This window comes from Lampetra fluviatilis, chromosome 62 (genome assembly GCF_964198595.1).
Source record: "Lampetra fluviatilis chromosome 62, kcLamFluv1.1, whole genome shotgun sequence".
NCBI lineage: Eukaryota > Metazoa > Chordata > Hyperoartia > Petromyzontiformes > Petromyzontidae > Lampetra > Lampetra fluviatilis.
In genome coordinates, this window is record NC_136336.1 from 5082008 (window position 1) to 5109967 (window position 27960).

The 27960-nt window shown below is 53.7% G+C and overlaps 1 protein-coding gene across 1 annotated transcript; it reads right to left on the minus strand.

The window, feature by feature from the left end:
* On the minus strand, window positions 1-27677 carry LOC144951396 (cAMP-regulated phosphoprotein 21-like). The gene is made up of 18 exons (XM_078881635.1): window positions 26824-27677; window positions 24050-24091; window positions 22326-22418; window positions 21199-21340; window positions 20143-20221; window positions 19097-19156; window positions 14337-14474; window positions 14022-14133; window positions 13068-13105; window positions 12258-12311; window positions 11587-11870; window positions 9370-9633; window positions 6700-6860; window positions 5725-5814; window positions 4189-4515; window positions 2723-2867; window positions 961-1112; window positions 1-471 (listed from the first exon to the last, which is right to left on the minus strand). Exons 1-18 carry the CDS (start codon window positions 26986-26988, stop codon window positions 73-75), a joined length of 2745 nt encoding a protein of 914 aa, XP_078737761.1. The 5' UTR covers window positions 26989-27677; the 3' UTR covers window positions 1-72.
* Between the last annotated feature and the right edge of the window lie 283 nt (window positions 27678-27960).

A 27960-nucleotide genomic window follows, 5' to 3' on the forward strand; every position in this document is an offset into this window, starting at 1 on the left:
TTCATATCAAAATCTGGTGGTGTGGTGGGGGCGGTGGGGGGGGGAGCGAACCTCAGGTCCCTACCGAGCGTGTCAGTATCTGAGCTGAGTCCACGGCACACACACGGCCGTCGTGTAGTTGGCCCTGCAGCCGCCGGGCAGAGGGACGCCCGCGGAGTACGACGACGGGGGCGCGCCGCCGCCGCCGACGGAGCCGGTGGTCCCCGGGCAGGCCTGCTGGAGGCCCGCCGGGACCCGGGCTCCGCCGTGTCCCGGCACGGCCGCCGACGCCAGGCTGCAGAACATCGGCATCGTGCGGCCGGCGTCGTCCGAGGAGCCGGGGTGGGGCCCGCCGTCTCTGGACGGGCCGCGCGGGGCGGGCGGCTGCTGGATGTGCTGCTGCTGGTGCTGCTGCTGCTGGTGGTGCTGGTGGTGCTGCTGGTGCTGGTGGTGGTGCTGGGAGTGCGAAGCGGCCTGAAGCTGGTAAGGGACCTTGGGCGAAAGGAAAAGCAGAACGGGGCAGGAGCGGAGAACGGGGGGCCAGGTCAGGTGGTGGCGAGGCCCCCAGGCAGCCCCGCAGGGTACCCCCCCCCCTTCCTGGTTCACCCCCCCCGCCCCCCCCCCCCAAGAGAGAGAACTCCTTTGCAGCGGCTGTCAATCTGACGCGACCCAGAGGAGGCGCGCGTTCGGATTAATCGCTTAAAATCGACATTAATTCATTGAACAGCTGCATGACGTGCAGACCGTTAAAGCGGTGCCAGAGTTAATTTCTCACACCGCTGCCACCAAAGGTTTTTTTGTTTCTCTTTTTTCCCTCCCGCGACCGAGCTGCACGGCTCTCCGGCGAGCGCTCCCCGTTCGCGCCGCCCTTTCGCTCGGCACAACGCCTCGCCGCGACGTGCCTCGCCCCGACGTGCCTTCGGGCTCCCGGAAGCTCCCGCGCGGCAACGGCGGGCCCCGTAACATCGGGAGCGTCAGTACCTGGTACGATGGCATCGCCGCTGCCGGGTACTGGAGCAGCAAGCCCTGCAGCTGGGCGCCGTCGTTGGCGTGCTGGGCGCCCGCCGACTGTTGGTGGATGCTCATCACGCCTTGAAACTGCTGCTGGCTCGGAGGAGGGGGACCCTGGAAACCTGCCGGGCCACGAGGCGAAATACGGTTGAATAAAAAATGAATCGGCGGCAATGCGTCGCGAGAACGTCGTTCTTTCCATTCGGGAATGCTTTTCGCAACAACGCGGAACGCGCAGCCGTTATAACGCAGAACTCTCAACCGTTACAACGTTGAAAGTGCAACCGTTATAATGCAGAACGTGCAATCATTACAAAGTTGAAAGTGCAACCGTTATAACGCAGAACGCTCAACCATTATAACGCAGAACGCTCAACCGTTATAACGTTGAAAGTGCAACCGTTATAACATTGAAAGTGCAACCGTTATAACGCAGAACGCTCAACCGTTATAACGTTGAAAGTGCAACCGTTATAATGCAGAACGTGCAATCATTACAAAGTTGAAAGTGCAACCGTTATAACGCAGAACGCTCAACCATTATAACGCAGAACGCTCAACCGTTATAACGTTGAAAGTGCAACCGTTATAACATTGAAAGTGCAACCGTTATAACGCAGAACGCTCAACCGTTATAACGTTGAAAGTGCAACCGTTATAACGATGAACGCGTAACCCTTACACCGGTGCTCCGGCGAGCACCAATTTACACGCAACTTTTCGCCGGATCGCCACTGTGCCATAAGTTCTGTTTTTATTACCGCAATTATTAGTCGTGAAAAATGTATACAGTGCAGTCATTTCATTGTTTACGTCGTTGTATATAGCGTACTGTATATATATATAATATTTGACACAAATCAAGCATGGCTACTGTGCCGATCGCCGGACTGGGTTACAGCCTTTGGAGCGGTTTCGCCGGTTTCGCTGGATCAGCCCGGGTCCGCCGGATAAAGTCGGAAGCAGCCGGATATTAGCGCCGGTGCCGATTAATCGGTGATCAACCGCGTGCAGGCGGTACAGCGGCGTCGTCGAACGGGAGCGCCACCGCGGGGCGGAGGCTACAACGGGACGTGGCGTGCGATCTCTTCCTTTTAGCGTCGGACGAGAGCGTGGTGCCGGGGAAAGAGACCGGTTCACTGTGAGAGGAAGCAACGCACACTCACAGACAGTGGCACGGCCCCCTGCCCCGGAGGCACGGTGATCCCTTGGTGGGGGGGTGGGGGGGGGAGGATTTCATTGCGGACAAAAGAGGCTCGTGGTTAAAACTCCACAACCGCCGGCCCTGGTTCATACCGCCGGGTCGAGTGAACCGGTAATACTGGTTGCCGCGTGGCGAGCTTTGCGCGTTGAAAGATTCCCGTGACGGTGGCTAGGAGATGTTAACTGCCTCGCCTGGTATACAGGAGGTCGTGGGTTCGATCCCGACCCTGACGCCTGCTGCTGTATATTTGGAGTTTGCGTGTAACTGGAAAGCGCAAACTTGTTGTCCTCCCCTCCGAAACGAGGTAAAGCTTTTTTGTGTAAACAACTGTAATCATTGCAGCCCCCCCCTCCCGTCCTTAACCTCCCCCCTCCATTCCTTTCAGACGGCCGCAAGAAGCTGCATCTGAGAGCATCTCTGTTCCCTAAAAGCCGCCGCTGCTGCTGCTGCAGCTGCGAGGATGACCGCCGGAGTTCGCGTTGTGCGGACGTGTGGAAGCGTGCGCGCGGCGCGGGTATCTCGCCAGACCGTGTGTCTGCGACGGATGCTGCCCGTGCTGCCCTCGCTGCCCTCCGTACTGCGTGGGGGTCGCGGGGCGGCACGACTGCTGCCCCACGAGGCCGAGCTGCCCCGGGGCGTAGACGAAGACAGGAATCTGCAACGGCAGCGAGCGGCGGCGTTAGCGTGCTCCCCCCGTCCGCGACGCGAGCGATGGTGGCAAAGCCGCCGTTTGCTTTCGTGAAGACGGGGCCACGTGCCCGTTGGGACGACACGTTAACGTACGTGCGTCGTCATCGTCGTCGTCATCGTCATCGTCGCTGAACTTATTTCGCACCGTACGTAGCCGACCGTGCCAATCGGAGGTGCGGTAAGGTCCCTCCCCGTCTCTTTGACTGGAGACCTCCGTCACGGCGGCAGGCAGAGTCCACGCGTGATAAAAATATGAACAGATTTGTCACGTGTACAACACAAAACGCCCCCCGCCCCACCCCCCCCCACCACCACCGTTAGCAACAGGGCATGGACTGTGAAGGCTAAACCCCTCACCTTGAACCCCCCCCTCACCTTGATTTCCCTGGAACTCTTTCATGGTTACTCTCAAATGAGCTCTCTCTCTCTCTCTGAAAGATGTCAACGATCACGGCCTCACTTCCATTCGGCTCTGTCCGTGATACAGGGGGTCCTTAAACAAAAATGCCAACACTTCTGAGAAATTGCAACGACACCACAAGAAATGTGACTTCAGGCTCTGGAGACCACCTGGAGAAGATTCCAGGCAATGTGTTGACAACGCTGGTGAACATTACATTTGTTATCATGTTACAGTGTATTATGCCTTCTTTTTCCATTAAAAACTATAGTCTCATATAAGTGTTAACGTTTTTTTGAAGCACCCTGCATTCACTCACCAATTTCGCCATTGCCTCCAATTGTTTCAGCTTGCTAACCCTTTCCCGTTCGGAGACGTCTGCAAGTCGCAGGGTAGGTGGTGTGCCTCCTCGCCGCTGAATCTCGGAAAGCGCGAGCGGTTCGCCGTTAATTTTATTTAGCGGCGCGTATCCGCAGCGTCGTCGTTTTTTTAAAGACGTTGGTGCTCACCGCCGCACTCCACGATAGCCGGCGCCAACACCGTACCACACGCCTCTGCCGCATGGCCTTGTGGGAGCCTTGTGGTACCGATAAAGTTTCTTGATTTTTTTTTTACGGTTTTGTCTTCACCGTGTACACCTACGTCTGTCATCGGATCGGGATCGGAATCGGAAGAAAAGCCGATGACGCACGCACGCACGTCATCGGAAACGGGTCAACTCGCCGTCTCTCCTGCCTTCGTCTGGGTACCCCGTATCGTTCCCCGTCAAAAAACCACGCTGCTACGAGGAGTCGAGGGCTTTCGTCACACGGCCGGCGGTAGGCGCATGACTGCAAAGCCAGAGGCGGCGCTCCTGAGCCGCGCCCGCCGGGGGCTCTCTCTCCTTAGGGCGCGAGGCCCTCACCTGCTGCTGCTGCTGGTGCTGCTGGTGCTGCTGCTGGTGCTGCTGGTGCTGCTGCTGGTGCTGCTGCTGGTGCTGCTGCTGCTGCTGCTGCTGCTGCAGCGCGTACACCTGCGGTTGCGCCACGGACGGGTAGGACGACCCGGCGCCGCCATAGCCGTTGGGGGTCACAGGCAGCCCCGCGGACGGCGACGCTCCGTAGCCCGTCGGGTGCTGCTGCTGCTGGTGCATTATGGGAGGCGGGTAGGGGGCAGCCGTGGACTCTGGGATTTCGCCGGCAGCAGAGTGGTGGCTCAGGGCGACGTGGCCAAAGTGCAGGCCCAGTTCGTCCTAATTGAAGCAGAGCGATCGATTTAACGACTCGTTCCAGCGTATATGCGTACGGCACAACAGTACATCGCAGTGGCGCCACGGAGCCAAGATGTTAACTACCTCGCCTGGTGTACAGGAGGTCGTGGGTTCGATCCCGACCCAAACAATGCTTGAATGCTATGAGACCTCTTTTACCAGTGGCAAAATATAGTAGTAGGTTTTTACCCTTTTAAACTGGTACAAAACTGACACCTTTATACAAGGCATCATGTTTGCAATAACCACAACACAAGTAGTCAAAAATGCAAACAAAAAGAAGCAACTCTGATAATGATAATAATATGCACTGCCCTTGAAGTTGATTGGTGTCATCTGGTCCAACACCAATGGGGACTAGGCTCTAAAGAAAGCCATCTCGGGTGTGGACCAATCAACTTCAAGGTCAGTGCATATTATTATGATTATCAGAGTTGCTTCTTTTTGTTTGAATTTTTGACTGCTTGTGTTGTGGTTATTGCAAACATGATGCCTTGTATAAAGGTGTCAGTTTTGTACCAGTTTAAAAGGGTAAAAACCTACTACTACAATGCTTGTATGTTTAGAGTTTGCGTGTTCTCCCCGTGGTCACATGGATTCCCTCCACATTTGGAATGAACATCACGCGTTTAGAGTATTTGGCTGCTGTACATTTCCACGCGATTGTAAGCCAATTAGTTGAGCTATCATTTGTGATAGCCAGCTCGCTTCTGAAAAAGACCTAGACAGCTCAGTGGGCCTTACCTGGCAAAACGTAAATAGTACTTTTTTTTCGTAAGTTCGGTTTACAATAAGTTTCATCGTAACTCCGAGTAAGCAAGGCAGTTACGGCTCGTAAAGTGGCTACGGGATAATCTCACGAGTTGGTCAGCGCCGCTTCTAAGTGAACTGTAACCGGTGATAATTAGGAACGGACAAGAACAACACTAACATCACGCACACCGTCAGGAACGTTAATAACGTCAGCACCGGCAAAGGCCAAGGCATCAAAATCCATTGTCGGACTGCACTTCTGTGCTCCCACGCGCATCTAAGCGTTCAGCACCATCGCCAACGCGCGCGTGGAGAAGTACGGCCAAATAAACCCCCAATTGGTGCGAACGGAACTTGTCCCGACAGCCCGTCGAGGCTGTGCGGGGGACCTTTGTCTGCCTTGCAACGTGAGCGTGCGAGCGTGCGAGCGTGTCGTACCACGCTGTACTGCTGCGGAGGGGAGAAGGACACCACGTGCTGAGGGTAAGGGTGCTGAGCCGACGTTGGAGAAGACGCTTGCCCGTGACTCTGCGAGGCAGACACACTTAAGGTCAATCAACGAGCAACAATCATCACGAATCTGACTGCGACGATGAAAACGTTCCGCAGGGCGTCGCCGTTCATGCAAAATTGCACCTCAAGGCGCGGTAACGCTCGGGCGTGCCCTCCGATTCTTTACAGCCCAGAGTCGTTCTCCTCTCTTATTCAGAAAGACCATGGGGCCGAAAAAGTTGCTTAGTGTGTAGATTTATTACTGGTAGAAACCTCCTGGTTACACCAGCCCACAGGGGATTATTGTGTCCGTCCGTCCTGCAGGGAGGGGCTGGGTGGGGAGGGAGGGGCTGGGTGGGGAGGGTGGGGCTGGGTAGGGAGGGGAGGGTGGGGAGGGGCTGGATTATTGTGTCCGTCCGTCGTGCAGGGAGGGTCTGGGTGGGGAGGGAGGGGCTAGGTAGGGAGGGGAGTGTGGGGAGGGGCTGGGTAGGGAGGGTGGGGCTGGGTGGGGAGGGGAGGGTGGGGAGGGGCTGGGTGGGGAGGGTGGGGAGGGGCTGGGTAGGGAGGGTGGGGAGGATGGGGCTGGGTGGGGGGTGGGAGGGAGTGGGGCTGGGTGGGGAGGGGCTGGTCACCCCGTGGTGCCCTTATAAAACTCAACGTTTAACCTACTCACGCCGGCTTGTGCCCGCCCTCACAGTCGGGCATATTTGCGGAATACACCACGCCGCCGTTGACCCTGGCCATTGACCGAGCAACCCAACGTTCCTACCAGCTCCCTCCGCAGTGACATGTGGTGGTAGTGGTGATGGTTGCCCAGGGGCTGATGGCAGTAGCATCCAGTAGGATGACCTCACCAGTGACATGTGGTGGTGGTGGTTGCCCAGGGGCTGATGGCAGTAGCATCCAGTAGGATGACCTCACCAGTGACATGTGGTGGTGGTGGTGGTGGTTGCCCAGAGGCTGTTGGTGGGCTGTGGCGAGAATCAGCTGTGACGATTCAGACAGCTGACCCCTGGCTTGCTGCTGCACGGCCGGGGGATTGTAAACCGCTGGGGTACCGTCGGGGTTCAGGAACGGTTGGCCTGGGGGGAAGAGGGAGATGCGGTCGAGAAGTTAGCGACGCACAAAAGAGACAAAGATCCCCCGTATAGCCTGTAACAGACGGTTGGGGCAAGTGTTGTCAGCGAGCAGCACCAATGAAGGCCGGCACGGCACACGAGGGGGTGGGTGGCCAGCACCACTCCTGGTCACCTTTGCCTCCCTAGTGCCGATACCAGGTACCCATTTGAGGCTAAGTCGACCTAGGGGAGGCCCTGAACCGATTCAGATAATCGTCACTGCGTGTTGGCCATGAGCGGGAATCGACCTCGGTTTGCCGAGTTCGTAGCGCAGCGCACTAACCACAACATGACTAGCGACACACACACACACACATACACACACACATACACACACACATACACACACACACAGATACACACACACATACACACACATACACACACATACACACACACACAGATACACACACACATACACACACATACACACACACATACACACACATACACACACACATACACACACACATACACACACATACACACACATACACACACATACACACACATACACACACATACACACACACATACACACACACATACACACACATACACACACACACATACACACACACATACACACACATACACACACATACACACACATACACACACACAGATACACACACATACACACACATACACACACACACATACACACACACAGATACACACACATACACACACATACACACACACATACACACACACATACACACACATACACACACATACACACACATACACACACACATACACACACACACACACATACACACACATACACACACATACACACACATACACACACACATACACACACACAGATACACACACATACACACACATACACACACATACACACACATACACACACATACACACACATACACACACATACACACACATACACACACATACACACACATACACACACATACACACACATACACACACATACACACACACACATACACACACACACATACACACACACACACACATACACACACATACACACACACATACACACACATACACACACATACACACACACACACACACACACACATACACACACATACACACACATACACACACATACACACACATACACACACACATACACACACATACACACACACACATACACACACATACATACACACACATACACACACATACACACACACACATACATACACACACATACACACACATACACACACAGATACACACATACACACACACATACACACACATACACACAGATACACACACACATACACACACATACACACACACACGGGAGCGTTAACCCAAGCACGACAATGGCGAAGACCGCCCAACACCGAGAAGACAAAGACCCCCCATATAGCCTTAAGAGGCTGTTGGGGCAAGTGCTGTTATTGAGCACCTATTAAGGCAGGCGCCGGCGCACGAGGGGTGGGTGGCCAACACCACGCCCGGCCGCCTTTGTCTCCCCAGCGGCGATGTCTACACACCGCACCAGGTACTCATTTTAGGCTGAGTGGACCTAGGGGAAGAGACCCAGGACTGGTTCAGATATTCGTCACTGGTGTTAGCCGTGAGCGGGAATCGAACTCGGGTCGCCGGGTTCATAGTGCAGCGCGCTATCCGCTACACTACCGCTCCCCAACGATGCACGCTCACACACACACACACGCAACAGTTAATTTCGTCAATTAAACCAGCCATGAATGTTTTCGTCAACCCACCAATACTACGAACACCATCACCACTAGACTTTGACTACCCACCAATACCATGACCACCATCGAAGTGGCTCATCATCAAGTTGAAACTTATAGCAGCCAAATACTCTAAACGCACGTAGTTGGAGGGAAAAACTGGAGGACCCAGAGAAAAATCCACGCAACCACGGAGAGAGAGATGCTTCTCCAAATATACAGCAGGTGTCAGGGTCGAGATCGAACCCACGACCTCCTGCATACCAGACGAGGTAGTTAACATCTGCTAGCCATCGTGATGATGATGAGAGAGAGAGGCACGCAAACTCCAAATATAAAACAGGCGTCAGGGTCAGGATCGAACCCACGACCTCCTGTATACCAGGCGAGGCAGTTAACATCTCCAAGCCACCGTGATGATGATGAGAGAGAGAGACACGCAAACTCCAAATATACAGCAGGCATCAGGGTCAGGATTGAACCGACGACCTCCTGCATACCAGGTGAGGTAGTTAACATCTCCTCACCACCGTGATCATGATGAGAGAGAGAGGCACGCAAACTCCAAATATAAAACAGGCGTCAGGGTCAGGATCGAACCGACGACCTCCTGCATACCAGGCGAGGCAGTTAACATCTCTTGACCCACGTGGCGCCTGGTCCTCTCAAAAAACATTTGGAGGCAAAACAAACAAAACGAGGAAGACCGCCCACGCCACCCACCGCGGATACGAGCGAGCGCGAGCAACGCCCACCTGTCTGCGGATTGACGAGGATGCTCCCAGGAGGGATGCCCATGCTCTCAAGTGGCAGCAGGCAGTAGCTGGGGCCCGCCGGGCAGACCTGCGCTGCTGCCGATGCTGCGGCGGTGACGGAGTACGAGGGCACGGCGGGAGCGGCGGGTGACCTACGCGGCTGCTGCTGCGGCTGCTGCTGCTGCGGCTGCTGCTGCTGCCCGTGCCGAGTCCGAGCGGGGCACGCCGTGGGGGACGTCCCCACGCTGTTCGGCGAGTCCGAGCCTGGGGACAGCAGTGGCCGGGGCGGGGGGGGGGCAAGGCCGATCGCGAGAATTCGTGACTCTGACGCCACGGTGTTAGGGGCTAACGCGGTCGCGCCCAACGGCTGTCCATCAACTCATCTTCTTGGTTCTTTCGGTAAAGTCACGTGACTTTACCGAAAGAACCAAGAAGATGAATCCCTGCAGTCACGAAAGCTTTCAATCGATGTCCATGAACTGTTTTAACGAGGGCTTCGCGACCGGCATTATCCATCAGAGGTGTTTTGGGTTAGATCGCGTGGATATGAATGTGTCGTTAAACCCGCCACCAACCGACACAGCCAATTAGTGAGGTTTGTCACATGACACAACGAATTGGCCTGCTTTGTTCTACGTGGCAAACCTCACCCCAAAAACCTCTATTATATCAATATTGATTTGTAGCTTTCGTGACTGCAGGAATCCATACTCTTTGGTTCTTTCGGTATTTTATACCTACGTGACTTTACCGAAAGAACTCGATTGTATCGATAAACTATTTTTCATTTTACCAAGTAATCCCCACTGAGCAGCTCCATGGCAAATGATAGTTCGACGAAGTGGGCTTATTACCACGTGTGGACATGCACAGCAGCCAATTGCTCTCACGTCGAGCGTAACTGTCGAGGGAAAAACCCGGAGGACCCGGGGAAAAATCCACGTGACATTGGGCGGCGAAACGTACTACAACACAGCGGCAAACCACGCGGTAGCAGCGCTACGCAGAGGAAACTTCAGAAGCGGTTTATTTATTGACACTGCAGGAGGAATCCGATGAGCTATGAAAAGCTCTTTTTTCACAGATGTCCAGTAAAGGGGCACGGGCTAAGAACCTTCCAACAACAAACAGTAGAAAAACACGCTAGCAGTGCAGAATATAAGGTCAACAAATCAGTTTAACACGTAGGCTTTCGCGACCAATATTATTCATAATAAAGGTGTTTGGGTTAGATCGCGTTATTTATAAATGTGTCGTAACCCTCCACCACCCGACACGGCCAAACACACCGGTGGGGCTAAAGCAGTGAACTATTTTGTTCTTTGTAAACGTGACACATTTTTTTACCGTTTGGCCATGTCGGGTGGTGGAGGGTTACGACACATTGATAAATAACGCGATCTAAACCCAAAAACCTTTATTATGAGTAAACAAATCACCCTACGTGACTTTACCGAAAAAAACCAAGAAGATGAATTCCTGCAGTCACGAAAGCTTTAAATCGAAAATTAAATCACCCAAACACACACAAATACATCACTACACCATCCCCACCCTACCAGGCACAGCCCACTGAGCTATTAACTTATTTTTCAGAAGCAACCTGCCCACAAAGCATAGCTCAACAAAGTGGCTTTTCACTTGGACATTTATAACCTATAAAAGCTCTTTCTCACACATGTCCAACAACAAGGAACGCAACAAAAACACACGATAGCAGTGCAACGGATAGGGAAGGTAAACAAATCACTCGCTAAAAATTGTACACGAATAAAAACTGAACTTTCGATTTAAAGCTTTCGTGACTGCAGGGATTAATCTTCTTGGTTCTTTCGGTAAAGTCACGTCGAATGGAAATAATAAAATAATAAAAATAAAACATAATAAAATAAAATAATTCTCAGAGAATTATTTTATTTTGTGTTATTTTTATTCTTATATATATAAGAATAGAATTATTTTATTTTATTATGTTTTATTTTTATTATTTTATTATTTCCATTCTACGTGACTTTTCCGGAAAGAACCAATAAGAAAAAACTGAACTATTTTTGTTTTAATCTTACCAAGCAAAGCCCGCTGAGATATCAACTTATTTTTCAGAAGTGCCCACAAATGAACAGCAGCTCACCAAAAGTGCCACATTACTTGGACATTCAAAGCATTGGGGTCGAGGGGAGGTCGAGGCGCAGGGGGGCGGGGGGGGCCCTCTCTCACCCGCGTTGGCCAGACCCCCGTGGCTGTCTCCGCGCATCAGCACGGCGGAGATGCCGCTGAAGCTGCTGGCCTTGACGACGGCGGGCCGGCGGGCCGGCGCGGGCCCGCCGTGCGAGCTCTCCGAGTCGGTGCTGCTCCACGGCCGAGGCCCCCAGCGGCGAGGCGGGGTGCCGCCGCCGCCACCGCCGCAGTCCGTCTCCGTGCTGCTCTGCCAGCTGCCCGAGCCGCCAAGCCCGCCGCCTTCGCCGCTGCTGCTGCCGCCGCCGCTGCCGTCTCGGTGGCTCCTAAGGCCCGTGGTGGGGTGGGGAGGGGGGGAGCGCCGTTGTCGTTGCGGCGTTAGAGAGAGCTAGAGAGCGTTAGAGAGCGATAGAGAGCGATAGAGAGAGCGCTAGAGAGCGCTAGAGAGAGGTAGAGAGCGATAGAGAAAGGGAAAGAGAGAGGTAGAGAGAGCTAGAGAGCGCTAGAGAAAGGGATAGAGAGTGATAGAGAGTGCTAGAGAGTGCTAGAGAGAGCGCTAGAGAGCGTTAGAGAGCGCTAGAGAGTGCTAGAGAGAGTGCTAGAGAGCGCTAGAGAGTGCTAGAGAGAGTGCTAGAGAGAGCGCTAGAGAGGGCGCTAGAGAGCGTCAACACAAGGGACCGGCAACACACGGGACCGACAACACCAAGGCTCACCGGAACATCTGCCTCCGCTTCTGCGTGCTGGATAAAGGCGACGGCTCTTGGATCCTGGTCACAAAGGGCACGGGGGGGGGGGGGGGACACGACGATTGCCGGTTCAGCGGACCGACCGACCGACCGACCGATCTCCGCGTCGACTGCAAACACCCCCCCAGCGTTATTTCGCATAGTCAAGATCCAACCTTTTGTATGAACGCAACTCGTGGGTGGGGTGGGCGGGGGGGGGGGGGCGATGATTTGCTGCCGTGGGCAATCCCGACAGAGCGTCAATTAATCGAATTTGCTGTAAAACGCGTGACGTTCATTCTAAATGTGGAGGGAAAAACCGGAGGACCTGGAGAAAAATCCATGCAACCCCAGGAAGAGAGAGACATGCAAACTCCAAATATACAGCAGCAGGCGTCAAGGTCAGGATCAAACCCACGACCTCCTGTATACCAAGCGAGGCAGTTAACATCTCACCACGGAGAGAGAGAGACACGCAAACTCCAAGTATAAGGCAAGCGTCAAGGTCAGGATCGAACCCACGACCTCCTGTATCTCTATGGATCTCTGGAACTCTGTGGATCTCTACGAATCTCTACGTAACTCGCAGCCAAATGATCGAAAGCGTTCCTCGGAAACCAGAAAGCCTCCGAGACGACCGTGCCCCCCACGCGCCCCCAGGGTCCCCCACGCCCCCCCCCCACCGTGCCCCCCACCGGCTCTGCGACCACGGGAGGTGCGGATTCGGTGAAGTGAAACGAAGCGCCGTGCGCGCGCCGGCGGCACGAAAGCTCCAAAACGACCGACGGCGAGACTCACCTGATCTCCGCGAGACGATACTCCGGAGCCGAGGGCTGCTGCGGCGACACACACACACACATCCCGAGAAGAAGAAAAAAATTACACGCGCGCATTGAGTCAACGCAACACATGACCCGGGCACACCACGCCACGCTCACATTATGATACGGCCTGCATCAAGCAGTGGCTAGAACATGGCCGATGGTGATAAGCCCTTCATACAGTGGTGGCTAGACCATGGACGGTGATGATGACGATGATGATGATGATTATGACACAGCCTTCATCATGGCCTTCCATGGCTGATGATGACGATGACAATAATGACGATCATGATAACACCTTCATCTAGCAGTGGCTAGCCCATGGCTCAAAATGATATGGCACTCATTTAGCAATTAACAGAGCATGGCTAATGAAGCTAAGCCCTTCGTCTGCTCATGGATGATGATGCTGTTCACGACCGTGATCATGATTATGATGAACAGTGGCTTCATGATTGATGATGACGTTCGTGACGACGGCGACGACAATTTGCAGCGTACTTGCGGCGGGGTGGGGGGGGATGGGGGGCCCATGCCGATGCTGCCGGCATTATCCACCGCTGTCCCCGCGGCACCGGGACGGCGCCACGGCAGAGGTCACAAACGGGTTTTGATTCCTTACCCGTACCCGGCCGCATCAGGGTCGCAAACGGGTACCCGTACCCTACCCGATACCCGGCTACCCGTACCCGGCCGGATGAAGCCATGTTGCAGGCGCAGGTGGGTTGATTCTAGGAACTTGAATTGTGAGAAGAGACAAGACGTTGGGAAATGAGTGACAAACGGTTACTCACTAGTGACTCACGGCCTACCCGTACCCGTACCCGGTCGCACCAGGGTCGCAAACGGGTACCCGTACCCGGCCGGGTATCGGGTAGGGTACGGGTATCGGGTACCCGGTTGCGACCTCTGCGCCAAGGCGGCTCACCTGCCTCTCCTCCTGCTCCGCGCCGTCTCCGTCGCGCTTCGGCGTCATCCGCTTGGGGACCTCCACGCTGGGGCCCTCCTCCGTGAAGTGCTCGTTAAACGCCTGCTCCGGACTGAGACGCACGGACGCGTGTTGCGATCGAAACGTCGTGATCTATTATTTTGCTATCCACGTGACTTTACCGAAAGACCCAAAAAATTGTTGAGGTTAAGCAGTTGCAGTAAAAAAAATAAACAGCGAACGTCGCCACCACCACCGCCACCCGCCACTCTACCCGCCACCGCTCCGTGACGCGTCACGACGCGTCAAGCTCACATGCGTGTGCCGGGCGTCTTGTTGACCACGACGGCCTTCCCCGTCTGGTCCACGTTGTGGTCCATGCCGAAGTACGCGGCCACGCGGTGCACTAGCATGCGGTGGTACGACGTCATCTGCGGGAACTTCTTGTACTGGCTGTTGGGTGGGTGGGGGAGGGGGGGGTGAGTTAGGGTGGGATGGGGGGCAGGGTGGGGGGTTAGGGTAGGGGGGTTTGAGTGGGGGGCAGGGTGGGGGCCAGGGTGGGGGGTTAGGGTGGGGGGTTAGGGTGGGGGGGTTAGGGTGGGGGGTTTGAGTGGGGGGCACGGTGGGGGGCAGGGTGGGGGGCAGGATGGGGGCCAGGGTGGGGGGGTTAGAGTGGGGGCTTAGGATGGGGGGTTAGGGTGGGGGGCAGTGTGGTGGGGAGTGAGGGTGGGGGTAGGGAGGGTGGACAGCAAGGTTCAAAGGGCACCATGATTGGCGCGAGTCACAAACGACTTTCCCCAGCGCCAAGAGGTAACGACGGTAAAGGTACAGCCCTGCAACTGCTTTGCTCACGCCACTGCCGGCGGAAGGGGCCTCCAGTGGAGTGGCGAGTGTGCGACCCGCACCTTGCTACACCACACGCGACGTGACGGACGCGGTCGGCTTGAATTTTGAAGGGCCCTGAATTTTGAACGGACCGCTAAAGTCCCCTTTGTCAGCGTAACGGCACAGCGCTGGCTGCTGGCGGAAAAGGGTATCTGCAGTGTACGTCAGCACTGACGTCAGCAGGCCACGATAGACACGAGAGGGGGACAATCTAGGGGATGGGTCACAGACAGAAGTCGCAAACGGGTTTTGATTCCTTACCCGTACACGTACCCGGCCGCACCAGGGTCGCAAACGGGTACTCGTACCCGTACCCGGTCGTACTCGTACCCTACCCGTATCCGGCCAGGTACGGGTAGGGTACGGGTATCGGGTACCTGATTGCGACCTCTGGGATGAAGCCATGTTGCAGGTGCGGGTGGGTTGATTCTAGGAACTTGAATTGTGAGAAGAGACAAGACGTTGGGAAATGAGTGACAAACGGTGACTCACCAGTGACTCACGGTCTACCCGTACCCGGCCGCACCAGGGTCGCAAACGGGTACCCGTACCCGACCGGGTACGGGTAGCCGGGTATCGGGTAGGGTACGGGTATCGGGTACCCGGTTGCCACCTCTGGTCACAGAGGGGGGCCCATCGGGAAGCCTCGGAAACCTACTAGGAGGTTCCAGAGAGGGGCGCGTGGCCGGCACTGGTGGAGCCAGTGGAGAGGGGTGGGGTGGCACGTGTCCCCACAATGATACGATCGAAATCCCTCATTTCGATCGGATCATTGGGGTTTTTTAGTAATAAATCGGCATTTTGCGACCCCCACTGCCACTGTGTAGCATATTATTACGTGCCAGGGACTCTATGAGATGATAGGACAATAGTCTGAGTCCATAATTGGCAATAAGTAACGACAAAGCGGTTATAAGCGACTCACAGAATTGTGCGCAGTTGCGTCTACAGGACACGACTTCCCTGAAGGCATCAGCACCTTCAGCGAGCGCGATGCCGATCACACGACGCGGTAAGAATTCGACCCTCGATCGATGGCCGCGCCATCGCCGCACACGCGTCGAATGAAAAGCAAGGCACAACTCCTTACTCACTAACAACTCCTCTATAATTTTTCATTGCTGGAGGGGTTGCCCCCCCCCCCCCGTGCCTGAAAATCCTGACTCCGACATTGGTGACCGGGGTGGAGCGAGGCCACGCTATGAGTATAAGAGGGGTCCCAGTGAGGGATCTCGTCGCTGGTGCTGTTCAAGATCATCGCCATCGTCTCTGCCGTCTGCGCTCGACACTGCGCTGCGCGATAGTTGTTGGCGGTCTCCGCTCAACGCCGTCGGTGTTAGACGGTTCGTGTTGTGTACAGGCTAGCGACAGGAATGGTGTGTGCCCACCGAGGGTGTGCTGTTATACCGATGGCGCTCGTTAAATAAAAGTGCCTCCAAGTCTTACCGTCTCCGAGTTAAGCCACTACATCAGGATGACTCGCGCGTAGACTCCGATTCACATGTACGTGTGTGCGTGTGTTAGTGCGGTCGGGCGTGGTGCTGGCCACCCACCCCCTCGTGTACCGTTGCGGCATTCGTAGGTGCTCGCTAACAGCACTTGCCCCTACAGTCTGTTAAGGCTACATGGGGGATCTTTATCTTTATCTTTGTGGGGTAGTGCAGTGGTTAGCGTGCTGCGCTACGAATCTGGAAACCCGGGTTCGATTCCCGCTCACGGCCTACACCGGTAACGATTATCTGAACCGGTCCTGGGCCTCCCCTAGGTCGACTCAGCCTCAAATGAGTACCTAGTGCGGTGTGTAAACATCGCCACTGGGGAGACAAAGGCGGCCGGGCGTGGTGTTGGCCACCTACCCCCTCGTGTGCCGTGTCGGCCTTCATAGGTGCTGCTCGCTAACAGCACTTGCCCCTAACAGTCTGTTAAGGCTACACGGGGGACCTTTGTCTCTGTGTATCTTGCCGGCAGGGAAGAGTTTGCCACGAGGGCCAGGCATCGGGGAATGTGATAAGTCTCTTGTCTTTTCTAGAATCTGATCGATTACATGGGGCCCATGGTATCCGATACGGGCAACGATATTCACATTAATTATTGACGGGGACCGACTCTCAACTTTTGCGTTCCCTCCACCACCGTTCATGTCGACCCGTGCAGAAACACAACACGTTGAAGAGATTATTATTTTTGTCTTCTTCAACATTCCGTGGCTACACTCGCACGCTACGCCTCTACACGACAACATCACGGTGTCGACACACCCATCCCCTCCGCGCTATTCTCATAGGCCATGCGTGCTATGTGGGGTGGGGGGGGATTGAGTCATTTGTGTCATCAACTTTTCACAACTTTTCTAAATTTGGCCCGCAAAGGCAGCGCAAAACGTCCCGACTCTTGCGTGCCCCCGTAGGTTAAGGGCGCCACGGTGACTAGGAGATGTTAACTGCCTCGCCTGGTATGCAGGAGGTCGTGTGTCCGTTCCAGACCCTGACGCTGCCTGTATATTTGGAGTTTGTGTGTTCTTCACGTGGTAGCGTGGATTTTTCTCTGGGTCCTCGAAAATGTTAACTACCTCGCCTGATATGCAGGAGGTCGTGTGTTCGTTCCCGACCCTGACGCCTGCTGTATATTTGGAGTTGTGCGTGTCTCTCCTCCCGTGGTCTCGTGGATTTTTCTCCGGGTCCTCCGGCTTTCCCTCCACATTTAGAAACAAGCGTACAGAGTATTTAGCGGCCATAAATTTCCAGGTAATAGGCCACATCGTTGAGCTGTCATTTGTGATTGCCAGGTCGCTTCTGAAAAAGAGCTGCTGAGCTCAGTGGACCTTACCTGGCAAAATAAAACATAGTTGAGACGAGGCTCAAAAGAAAGCTGTCTCTGGTGTGGACCAATCAGTTTCAAGGACAATGCCAATATATTATCAGAGTGTGTGTTTTTGTTTGCATTTTGACCACAAGCATTGTGGTTAATGCAGACATGATTCCTCGCAAAAAAGTTTCAGTTTTGTTGCCAGAAAAAAGGGGGAAAACCCTATTATTATATTTTGGTACTGGCAAAGAAGGTCTAATTATGAAGATAAAAAATTGTTATTTTAATACACCGCGCAGTAATAACCGGGGCCACATCCCCGATTCTAACCGCGAACCTCTGCCACGATATCTTTTCCTTCCGATATTAGGAAGCCATGGGGAGCTACGCACTTATAAATCTAGATTTAAAAAAAAAACTCAATTTCTTTAGAACTGCTTTTTGTGTGTTCATTTTGTTGTCCTTCCCCCGGCACCTCCGATCAGCACAATTGGTTACGTGCGGTGCGAAAGAAGTTCAACATACATACATAGACTCACACAGAGACCCACAGACTCACACAGAGACCCATAGACACAGAGACCCATAGACTCACAAAGAGACCCATAGACATAGAGACCCATAGACTAACACAGAGACCCATAGACTCACAAAGAGACCCATAGACACAGATACACATAGACTCACACAGAGACCCATAGACTCACACAGAGACCCACAGACTCACACAGAGACCCATAGACACAGAGACCCATAGACTCACAAAGAGACCCATAGACTCACAAAGAGACCCATAGACATAGAGACCCATAGACTAACACAGAGACCCATAGACTCACAAAGAGACCCATAGACACAGATACACATAGACTCACACAGAGACCCATAGACTCACACAGAGACCCATAGACACAGAGACCCATAGACTCACAAAGAGACCCATAGACATAGAGACCCATAGACTCACACAGAGACCCATAGACTCACAAAGAGACCCATAGACACAGATACACATAGACTCACACAGAGACCCATAGACTCACACAGAGACCCATAGACTCACAAAGAGACCCATAGACACAGATACACATAGACTCACACAGAGACCCATAGACTCACACAGAGATGTACGTACATACAACGAGCTGAGCCAAGCCACGTCCTGAGTTCAGTGGTCCCCTGCAATCGGCACGAATGGGCCGAGACGAACCTGCCTCTGCACGGGTCTGTGTGTGTGTGTATGTCGGACCTCTTTCGCACCGTACGTAGCCGACCGTGCGAATTGGAGGTCTTGCGTGTCGCCGGCGTGGGGCTCGGTAAAAAGGGTGAAAAAAAATGCAAAGCACCGCACGGACGGATTGCTCGCGCCGCATGTCAGAACTCACGTCGCGTCGTGAATGAAGTCCATCAGCTCCTGCTCCAGCTTCAGCAACATGATTCTGTCCCTGGGGGCGGAGGAGAGATGGAGTCACAGCTGTGAGCTTCAACGGGTATGGAGTATAATCTTGATTTGAAGCTTTCGTGACTGCAGGAATCCATACTCTTTGGTTCTTTCGGTAAAGTCACGTAGCAAGAAAAAAAAAATTGCTGTGGTTTTCCCACCTGATGATGATTGCTTGTGTTGCAATCGAAACGTCGTGATTTGTTTTGATTTTATTTTATTTCTAACTACGTGACTTTACCGAAAGAACCAACGAGTATGGGAATGGAGTATTTTTTGTTAATTTAGCAGGTAAGGCCCATTAAGCTATGCAGCTCTTATAACAGAGGTGGCCTGGCAACAAATGGCAGTGCAACAAAGTGGCTGACAGTGTGGAAATTCACAGCAGCCAAATCATCTAAAGCGCACGTTGATTCTAAAGGGTGGAAGAGAAAACCGGAGGACCCGGAGAAAAATTCACGTGGCCACGGGCATAGAGAGAGGGAGAGAACACGTCAACTCCAAATATACAGCAGTAGGCGTCAGGGTCGGGATCGAACCCACGACCTCCTGCATACCAGGCGAGGTAGTTAACATCTTGGAGGACTTGGAGAAAAATCCACGCGACCACGGGGAGAACATGCCAACTCCACATATACAACAGGCATCATCAGGGTCGGGATCGAACCCACGACCTCCTTCATACCAGGCTAGTTAGTTAACTCTTTCGTGACTGCAGGAATTCATATTCGTTGAGTCTTTCGGTAAAGCCACGTAAGATAGAAAAAATAATAAAAATATCACGACGTTTCGATCGCAACACAAGCAATCGTCTTCAGGTGAAACGTCGTGATATTTTATTATTACTTTTTCTACCTACGTGGCTTTACCGAATGACCCAAAGAACATAAGGCAGTTAACATTTCGCCACCGCGGCGCCACCGTAACTCGAGTGGGGGGGCATCTGCACCGGCGGAAGGGGGGGGGGGGGGGTCGTGCGGTGGTTCTCACCTCGGGCTGCTCTTGAGCGTGTTCACCAGGAACTCGTGAACATCGATCCCCGTCGAGTCCGTGTAGTCCTGGCTCGAATCTGCGGAGAGGAGAATGAAGACTCAAGACTTTGTTTCAGTCGGTGGAGGCCGCGTCGGCCTAAGCAGCTCCGTCGCGAGGCCGTCAGCAGTGGCGGCAGTTATGTAGAGTTTCATCGAGATCCAGAGTTATGTAGATTCATAAAGATCCACAGAGTTACACAGAGACTCAAGAGACCACAGGCCAAGACAGTGGCGTTAGTTACGTAGATTCATAAAGATCCACAGGCCACGATTTGCTCGTCCTGAAATCAATGCCGATTGATTTCAACTATTTTCTTTTTATGTTACCAGTTAAGGCCCACTGAGCTAGACAGATCTTTTTTTCAGAAGCGACCTGGCTATAACGCAAACGATTTGGAAATGTATAGCAGCCAAATACTCTAAACGCGTGACGTCGATTCGAAATGTGGAGGGAAAAACCGGAGGACCCGGAAAAAAATCCATGCGACCATAGGGAGAGAGACACGCAAACTCCAAATACACAGCAGGTGTCAGGGTCGGGATCGAACCCATGACCTACTGCATACAAGGCAAGATAGTTAACATCTCCTAGCCACCGTGATGATGATGAGAGAGAGAAACCGCAAACTCCAAAGACACAACAGGTGTCAGGGTCGGGATCGAACCCACGACCTACTGCATACAAGGCGAGATAGTTAACATCTCCTAGCCACCGTGATGATGATGAGAAAGAGAAACCGCAAACTCCAAATACACAGCAGGCGTCAGGGTCGGGATCGAACCCACGACCTACTGTATACCAGGCGAGATAGTTAACATCTCCTAGCCACCGTAACGCCCCAAGTTATGCACTCCCAGAAGGCCGTGCGGCCGATGAGTTGTGAAAGAAATCGCTTCTTTTTTTTTTTACTACGCAGAGAGACGGACACGGGAAAGGAGATGTATTGCCCACTTAATTATTTTGTCATTTTCCGAGGGAACCGGCCGGCCGTGAACGTTCAGGCCAAGCGCTCACCGCGGGAGAGCAACTTCGTCGCCTTGCCATCCAAACCCGGTTTCTCATTTTCAACGCTGGCCTCCTCCTCCTCCCTCGCGGGCGTCACCTCCTCCTCCTCCTCGACGCTCAGCGAGCTGGCGACTCTCGCTTGAGGCTCCTCCTAAAGGGCACGCGAGCGCACAAAGACAGAGATGCCCCCCCCTCCGTGTAGCCTCAACAGACTTTTGGGGCAAGTGCTGTTAGCGAGTAGCATCCATGAAGGTCGACACCATAACCACAAAAGACAAAAGTCCCCCGTATGGCCTTAACAGACTATTGGGCCAAGTGCTGGTAGCGAGCACCTACAAAGGCCGGCGTGGCACACGAGGGGGTGGGTGGCCAGTACCACGCACATCTTCTTCTGTTTCCTAAGTACTGATGATGAATGTTGAACTTCTTTCGCACCGTACGTAGCCAACAGTGCGAATCGGAGCCGAGGGAGAAGGACAACGAACTAACACACAGAAAGCAATTCTAGATTTGAAGTTTTCGTGACCGCAAGGATCCATACTCTTGTTTTTTTTCCGGTAAAGTCACGTAGGTAAAAAAAGAAAACAAATAAATGAAATCACGACGTTTAGGAGGCAACACAGGCTTCCGTCTTCAGGTGGAACCGTCATAGCAAAATTACTGTATCATCTTGAAGACGGAAGCTTGTGTTGCCTCTGAAACGTCGTGATTTAATTGATTTGTTTTCTTTCTTTACCTTCGTGACTTCACCGGAAAAAAAACCAAGAGCACACAAAAAGCAGTTCGAAAGAAATTAGTTCGTCGATCTAAATGATTTAAAAGTTGCACAGCTCCCAGTGGCTTCCACACAACGGAAGGCGGAGCGTTCCAGACGGCCGCAGAAGCGCATCTGAATGCGCGCGATGCAGTGACCGTCTTTGTTCGATGGCTAGCCAGAAGCCGCCACTGCCGCTGCTGCTGCGAGGAATGACCGGAGTCCGCGCGATGGTGGTTTATGCTCCTACACGCCGCACCAGGTAGTCACTTTAGACGGGCTACCCCTGCCCGTTCAACACGTGGTACCTGAGCGGGCCACTCTTAACAGAAGGGGGGGCGGAGGACTGTGGGGGGGGGGGGGGGGGGGCACGACGTCTTACGCCGCTCTCGTGAGGTCCGTCGCCGGGGCTGCAGGCCGGCGGGGACTCCTCGCACACCGCCATGCTCCGCACGAGCCTCATCTTCCCCGACGCCTGCGACGAGAGGTCAGAGGGGTCGCGCGGGGTGGGGGGGGGGGATAAAGGTGCAGCCCCAGCAATGGCTTTGCTCGCAGCTGCCGTCGCCGGAGGTGAGATCCACGAGCGGCAGCTGCCGAGCGACGGTTTCGTTGGCCCAACGGGGAAATTCCACGGCGGAAGAGGTGGAGTTCCCACACTTTACCCCACCGCACGAGACCTGTTGATTGACTAACTGCACCGAACCCCATTTAGACAACCCAACAAGATCCCTCAGATCCTCTGGTCCCGGTCCTTTTGGTCGTCCCAAACGCCAGGGACCAAACCCTGGGGAGAAGCAGCCCTGCCAGAGGATCTGAGGGCTTCAGAACCATTAAGCATTTTGAAAATAAATCTAAAAACGTACTTTAAAAAAAAATTTGCTTTTAATTAGGATGTTCTTAATGCGTTGTTAATTTTATTACGTCTTGGCTAGAAATTTGTCACAACCTGATTTTATTTTGCCGACAATTTCACTTGCATTTTTCATGCCTGTAACGCACTATGATTTGCATTTTTTTTTTTGCACGAATATTGCTACAGAAATGAAGTTTGATCGACTGATTGACTGCTGGCCAGGCAGAAGCTGCGTGATAGGCAGTGGTGGGGGGGTGGATTAAAGAAACAATAACAATAATTTCATGCCCGTAGCAATATAATAATTATTCCAATTGCATTTTACATTCCTCTTCCACAAGGTCTTGTGGCCAGTGTGGAGAGGCAGGATAACATAACACGCAAGGTTCAGGAATAATGACGAAAGGGAGTTTTAGGGCTACACGAGGGCATTGACGCTGCTGCCGCTGCTGCTGCACAGAGCAGAGTCTGTTTCCACAGCGGGCGGCGGGGAGAGGGGAGAGGGTTCAAAGTGGGGGTGGCCACACGCAGAGGTCACGTGGTGTACAGGAGGCTTGAGCTGGTTTAGATGGAGGGACAGAGATCTATAGATGAGAGCGGAGAGGATTCAGAGTGTGGGTGGCCACACAGAGGTCACGTGGTGTACGGGAGGCTTGAGCTGATTCAGAGAATTAGTGGGCGACGCGGTGGCTAGGAGATGTTAACTACCTCGCCTGGTGTACAGGAGATTGTGAGTTCGATCCCGACCCCGACGCCTGCTGAAAATTTGAAGTTTACGTATTCTCGCCTTGGCCGTGTGGATTTTTCTCAGGTCTTCCTGTTTTGCCCTCCACAATTAGAATCAACGTCACGCATTTTAGAGTTATTTGGCTACTATAAATTCCCACAAGATAAGCCCACTAAGTTGAGCTATCATTTGTGACAGCCAGATGGCTTCTGAAAAAGCGCTACATAGCTCAGTGAAGCCCTTACCTGGTTAAAATGAAAATGTTCAGTTTATAATTGAGAAAGACAATAGATTATTTGGCGACGCCGCTGCAATTGCACAAGCACACCGAACAATGAAGACGAAACACATTCGCCAATAACACATGTGGGCCCTTGCACGATAGAAAGTGTGCGTAGTCAGCGATGTTTCAGCGAAGGTCGGGCCTTAGATATCGCTCATATATATCTCTTAGATATCTCTTCTCTCTTTCAGCGCGAGGGTAATTGACTCGGGGTGCACGTGCGACGGTTTAAATAGCTGTCACCTTGGACTTTTTCCTGCCCAATCCAGTCGCCTGGCTTCGATTCTGCAACAAAGGGGCAAATTGAAATAAATGCCGTGCACAATCGTCGTTACACACAACAACAACAGCAGCAGCAGCGGCGGCGGCGACGGCAGCTGCCGCCAAGAGGCGGTGATGACACCAGAGTGCTGGTGCCAAGCTAGGTGCACTTAAAGGTTGTCGCGTGGAGTGTGGAAGGCTCGCTTCCTGGCAGGAGATCACGGGACGGACCCCAGGTGTTACAGGTTGACTGACTGAGATGAGTGACAGATGCACCACCTGTGCTCCCCACTGTGTCATACATACATATACGAAGACAAAGATCCCCCATCTAGCCTTAACAGACTGTTGGGGCAAGTGCTGTTAGCGATTGACACCGATGAAGGCCGGCACGGCACACGAGGGGGTGGTTGGCCAGCACCACACTCAACCGCTTTTGTCTTCCCAGTGGCGATGTTTATTGCACACCGCTCCAGGTACTCAATCGAGACTGAGTCGACCTAGGGAAGGCCCAAGATCGGTTCCGATCATCGCTATCACCGGTGTTGGCCGTGAGCGGGAATTGAACTCGGGTCGCTGGTTTCGTAGCGCAGCGCACTCGCCGCTACACCACCGCTCCCCCCACCAAACAAAGATACAGATCCCCCGTATAGCCTTTGCAGACTGCTGGGGCAAGTGCTGTTAGCTCCCCCACCGCACAAACACAAACACACACCACATCAATATACACACATCGCGCACAAACACCGTACACGCCAAAAGCGCGCGCGCACACACACACACCGTAGAGACATAGAGCATCGACGTCACGTGGCAGGAAACCGGAGAGGCCGGAGAAGACCCACGACGTGTACGAGGGGGGCGACGCCGAACAAGCACTGCCATCTTTGGAGCCTCCAGCCCACAACAGCCGGCAAGCCCCGGGTGGTACACCCATTGCAGTAGCACGCAGGCTAACACCGGCTTGGCTCACGTGACCAAAACAACGAGCGCGGTTTAGCGCTCACCACTGGCACAGCAGGCAATGAATCGCGTGAGTTTAACGCGTGGCAGGCTTTCGCGACCAATGTCATCCATAATAGAGGTTTTGTTTGGGGGTTAGATCGCGTGAATATGTAAATGTGTCGTTGAAACCCGCCATCACCCGACACGGCCAAGTAGTAAGGGGTTGTCACGTAAACAAAACGTGGCCGTCACTAGCACAGCACTAACCGGTGTTGTTGGAGAGCCAAGCCACAACAGCGCAGAAGCGTGGTCACCACATCTACCCCTCTATATAAGGAACGAAACAGGTGGACTTCTCCACAAATCTGGCTGTCGCCTGATGAAGCTGGTTGTAATTACTGGCGAAATGTCGTACTCAGATTGTAAATGTTATGGATTTGCTCTCCAACACACAACCAGTGGTGCTGTACTAGTGACGAATTAGCCACCTCCTGTTTAGGTGACAACCCCTTACTCATTGGCTGTGTCGGGTGGTGGCGGGTTTCAACGACACATTTATATATTTACGCGATCTAACCCACGAAAAAAGCCTCTATTATGAACGAATCACGTCTTTCAAAAACAACAAACGCTCCTACAATACACGGAATATGTTTCCTCTCTCGCCCCGTTAGTTTCAGCGAAATATTGCACCCGGACGATCCCTCGAGAGGGAACAGTCGCGCTCGCTCGAGGGGGGGGGGGTGGTGGGGGGGGCTTGTCCATCGTTGTCACGTGGCGGGCAGGTCCACGGACGACGCGTGACGGATCACGCGTCATGGAATTCGCTTGTTCGTTTCCGGCCTCTCCTCTTGATGTAACAATTAATAAAAAAAAATTTGTCGTCCGATCGGATTACTCTGCAATTATTATCGTTGTTTTTCTTGGTTTTTTCGGTAAAGTCACGTAGAATTTAAATAATAAAATAATTCAAATAAAACATAATATTATCACGATGTTTCGGCGACAACGCAAACAGCCGTCCTCAGGTGGATAACAGGTCTGTCGAGGAAACAGAGTCTGAATTTATTTATTATGTTTTATTTTTATTATTTTATTATTTCAATTTTACGTGACTTTACCAAAAAAACCAAGAAGATGAATCCCTGCAGTCACGAAAGCTTTAAATCGAAATATTATTGTTGTTGTTGATTGCGTTTTATCAGTTGCTTCATTTCATTGGGATTTCGAGAGGAGTCACCGACGCTGTTATTGCCGACTTTCTATTTCGCTGAAGATTTTATCTGTACTTGTGAGTACAGGTATATATTTTTACGTTACAGCGCTTTGAGACACTTCAACATGAAAGGCGCTTTATAAAGCAGAGGTTGTTGTTGTTATTATTCTAATGCTTGCAACGACTGATATCGTTCTCATTAGGGCTTCGAAGCGAGGCTCATGTGCCGCTTACAACCCTGAGCCAGTGGCAAAAAATTCCACGTTCCTATGGCAGGGGGCGGGTCAACCCAGATGACAACCACTGTTGGCGTCCCCACGTAGCGGTGCTCATTTCAACAAGCCCAGCGGGATGATCGTGGTGGCGACGATGGCGACGTGTGTACGTGCGTTGAACTTCCTTCGCACCGTAAGTAGTCCACCGTGCTAATCGAAGGTGCGGGGGGCGAAGGACAACAAACTAAACACGATGGTCCGACTCAAAACGCACCCAAGCGGTATTCGAACTCGCAACCTTCCGACCCACGAGCCGCAGCGACACCGAACATTTCCACTTTCACTTCACCGCCCGCAGCGCGCCGTCGACCGCACGTCACCTGTGGCTCCGCCGTGCCCGCCTCGGCCGCGCTCCCGTCCATCTCCTTCCTCCTCCGCGCCTCCTCCTCCTTGTCCTCGGCGGGGCGGCCTTCCCGCTTGCGCGGCCACTCGGCGAGGACGGCCGCGGCGGGGTCCTCCTCGGGGACGGCTCCGTCGAGCTCCATCGCTCGTTCCCGTCGAGCGTCCGCCGGGTTCCGGCGCGCGGACGCGCGTGGCGACGGCAGCGGATCTGCGACGGGAAACCAGCGGCGGCGGCGTCGGCCCGGTGGGCGGGTGGGAGGTGGACGGGAGGGAGCCGGACGGCCGTCTCCGACCCGGCGCTAACCGCGTGCCGTGGCCGCCAATTAAGCCGGCGATCGGCAAACCGCCCCCGCCGCCCCGACACCACCCGGCTCGATTCCAAGATGCGACGACGGAGAGCGGAGGATCCTCGGGGGCCCGCGCGCTCGCGGCGTCGATAATAAAAACAACGAAAAATGGAGCGAGTGGAAAAAAACCAAGAGAGGCGAGTGGAGGAGGAGGAGGAGAGGGAAGGCGACCGATGGCGAAGTCGCGGCTGCCCGGCAGGCGCTCCTCGCCGCAGCCCTAATTGTGCAGCGGAGGCGCGTGGGTGGATGCCGCGCACTTCAAAGTAGGCGGTTGGTGATACGAAAGGGACAAAAACGACTAAGGAGCCCCTGATTGGGATGACTCACGCGAGCCATCATCCGCCGACGCACGCGCGTGCGTGCGTGCGCGCTGTGCCGCGTGTGTGCGCACGGAGGCTCAAAATAACTCATCAGCTGCTGCTGCCGCCGCCCGTGGACGCGGGAACGGCGGTGCCAGGATCCTGCGCGGAAACCGAACGGGGGAGGGGGTCTCTCTCTCTCAACCCCCCCCCCCACACACACCCCCCACCCGATGCGCTCGTTATTCAGTCGACGTAAAATCTCGGCGATTGGCGCCTCGAGGCGTTGCCAAATAAGCGCCCCCCCCCCCTCTTCCCTCCACCGTCAATGTTTATAAGCGAGCGAGCGAGTAAGTCCGAGTTAAATTTTTGAAACGTTGACACGAGTGGCGGTGGTTCCCGTTCGGCCAGCGCCGTTTCACACGGGGGATTACGTGGTGCTGTGTGAGCCACAGCAAGCAGCCGCACC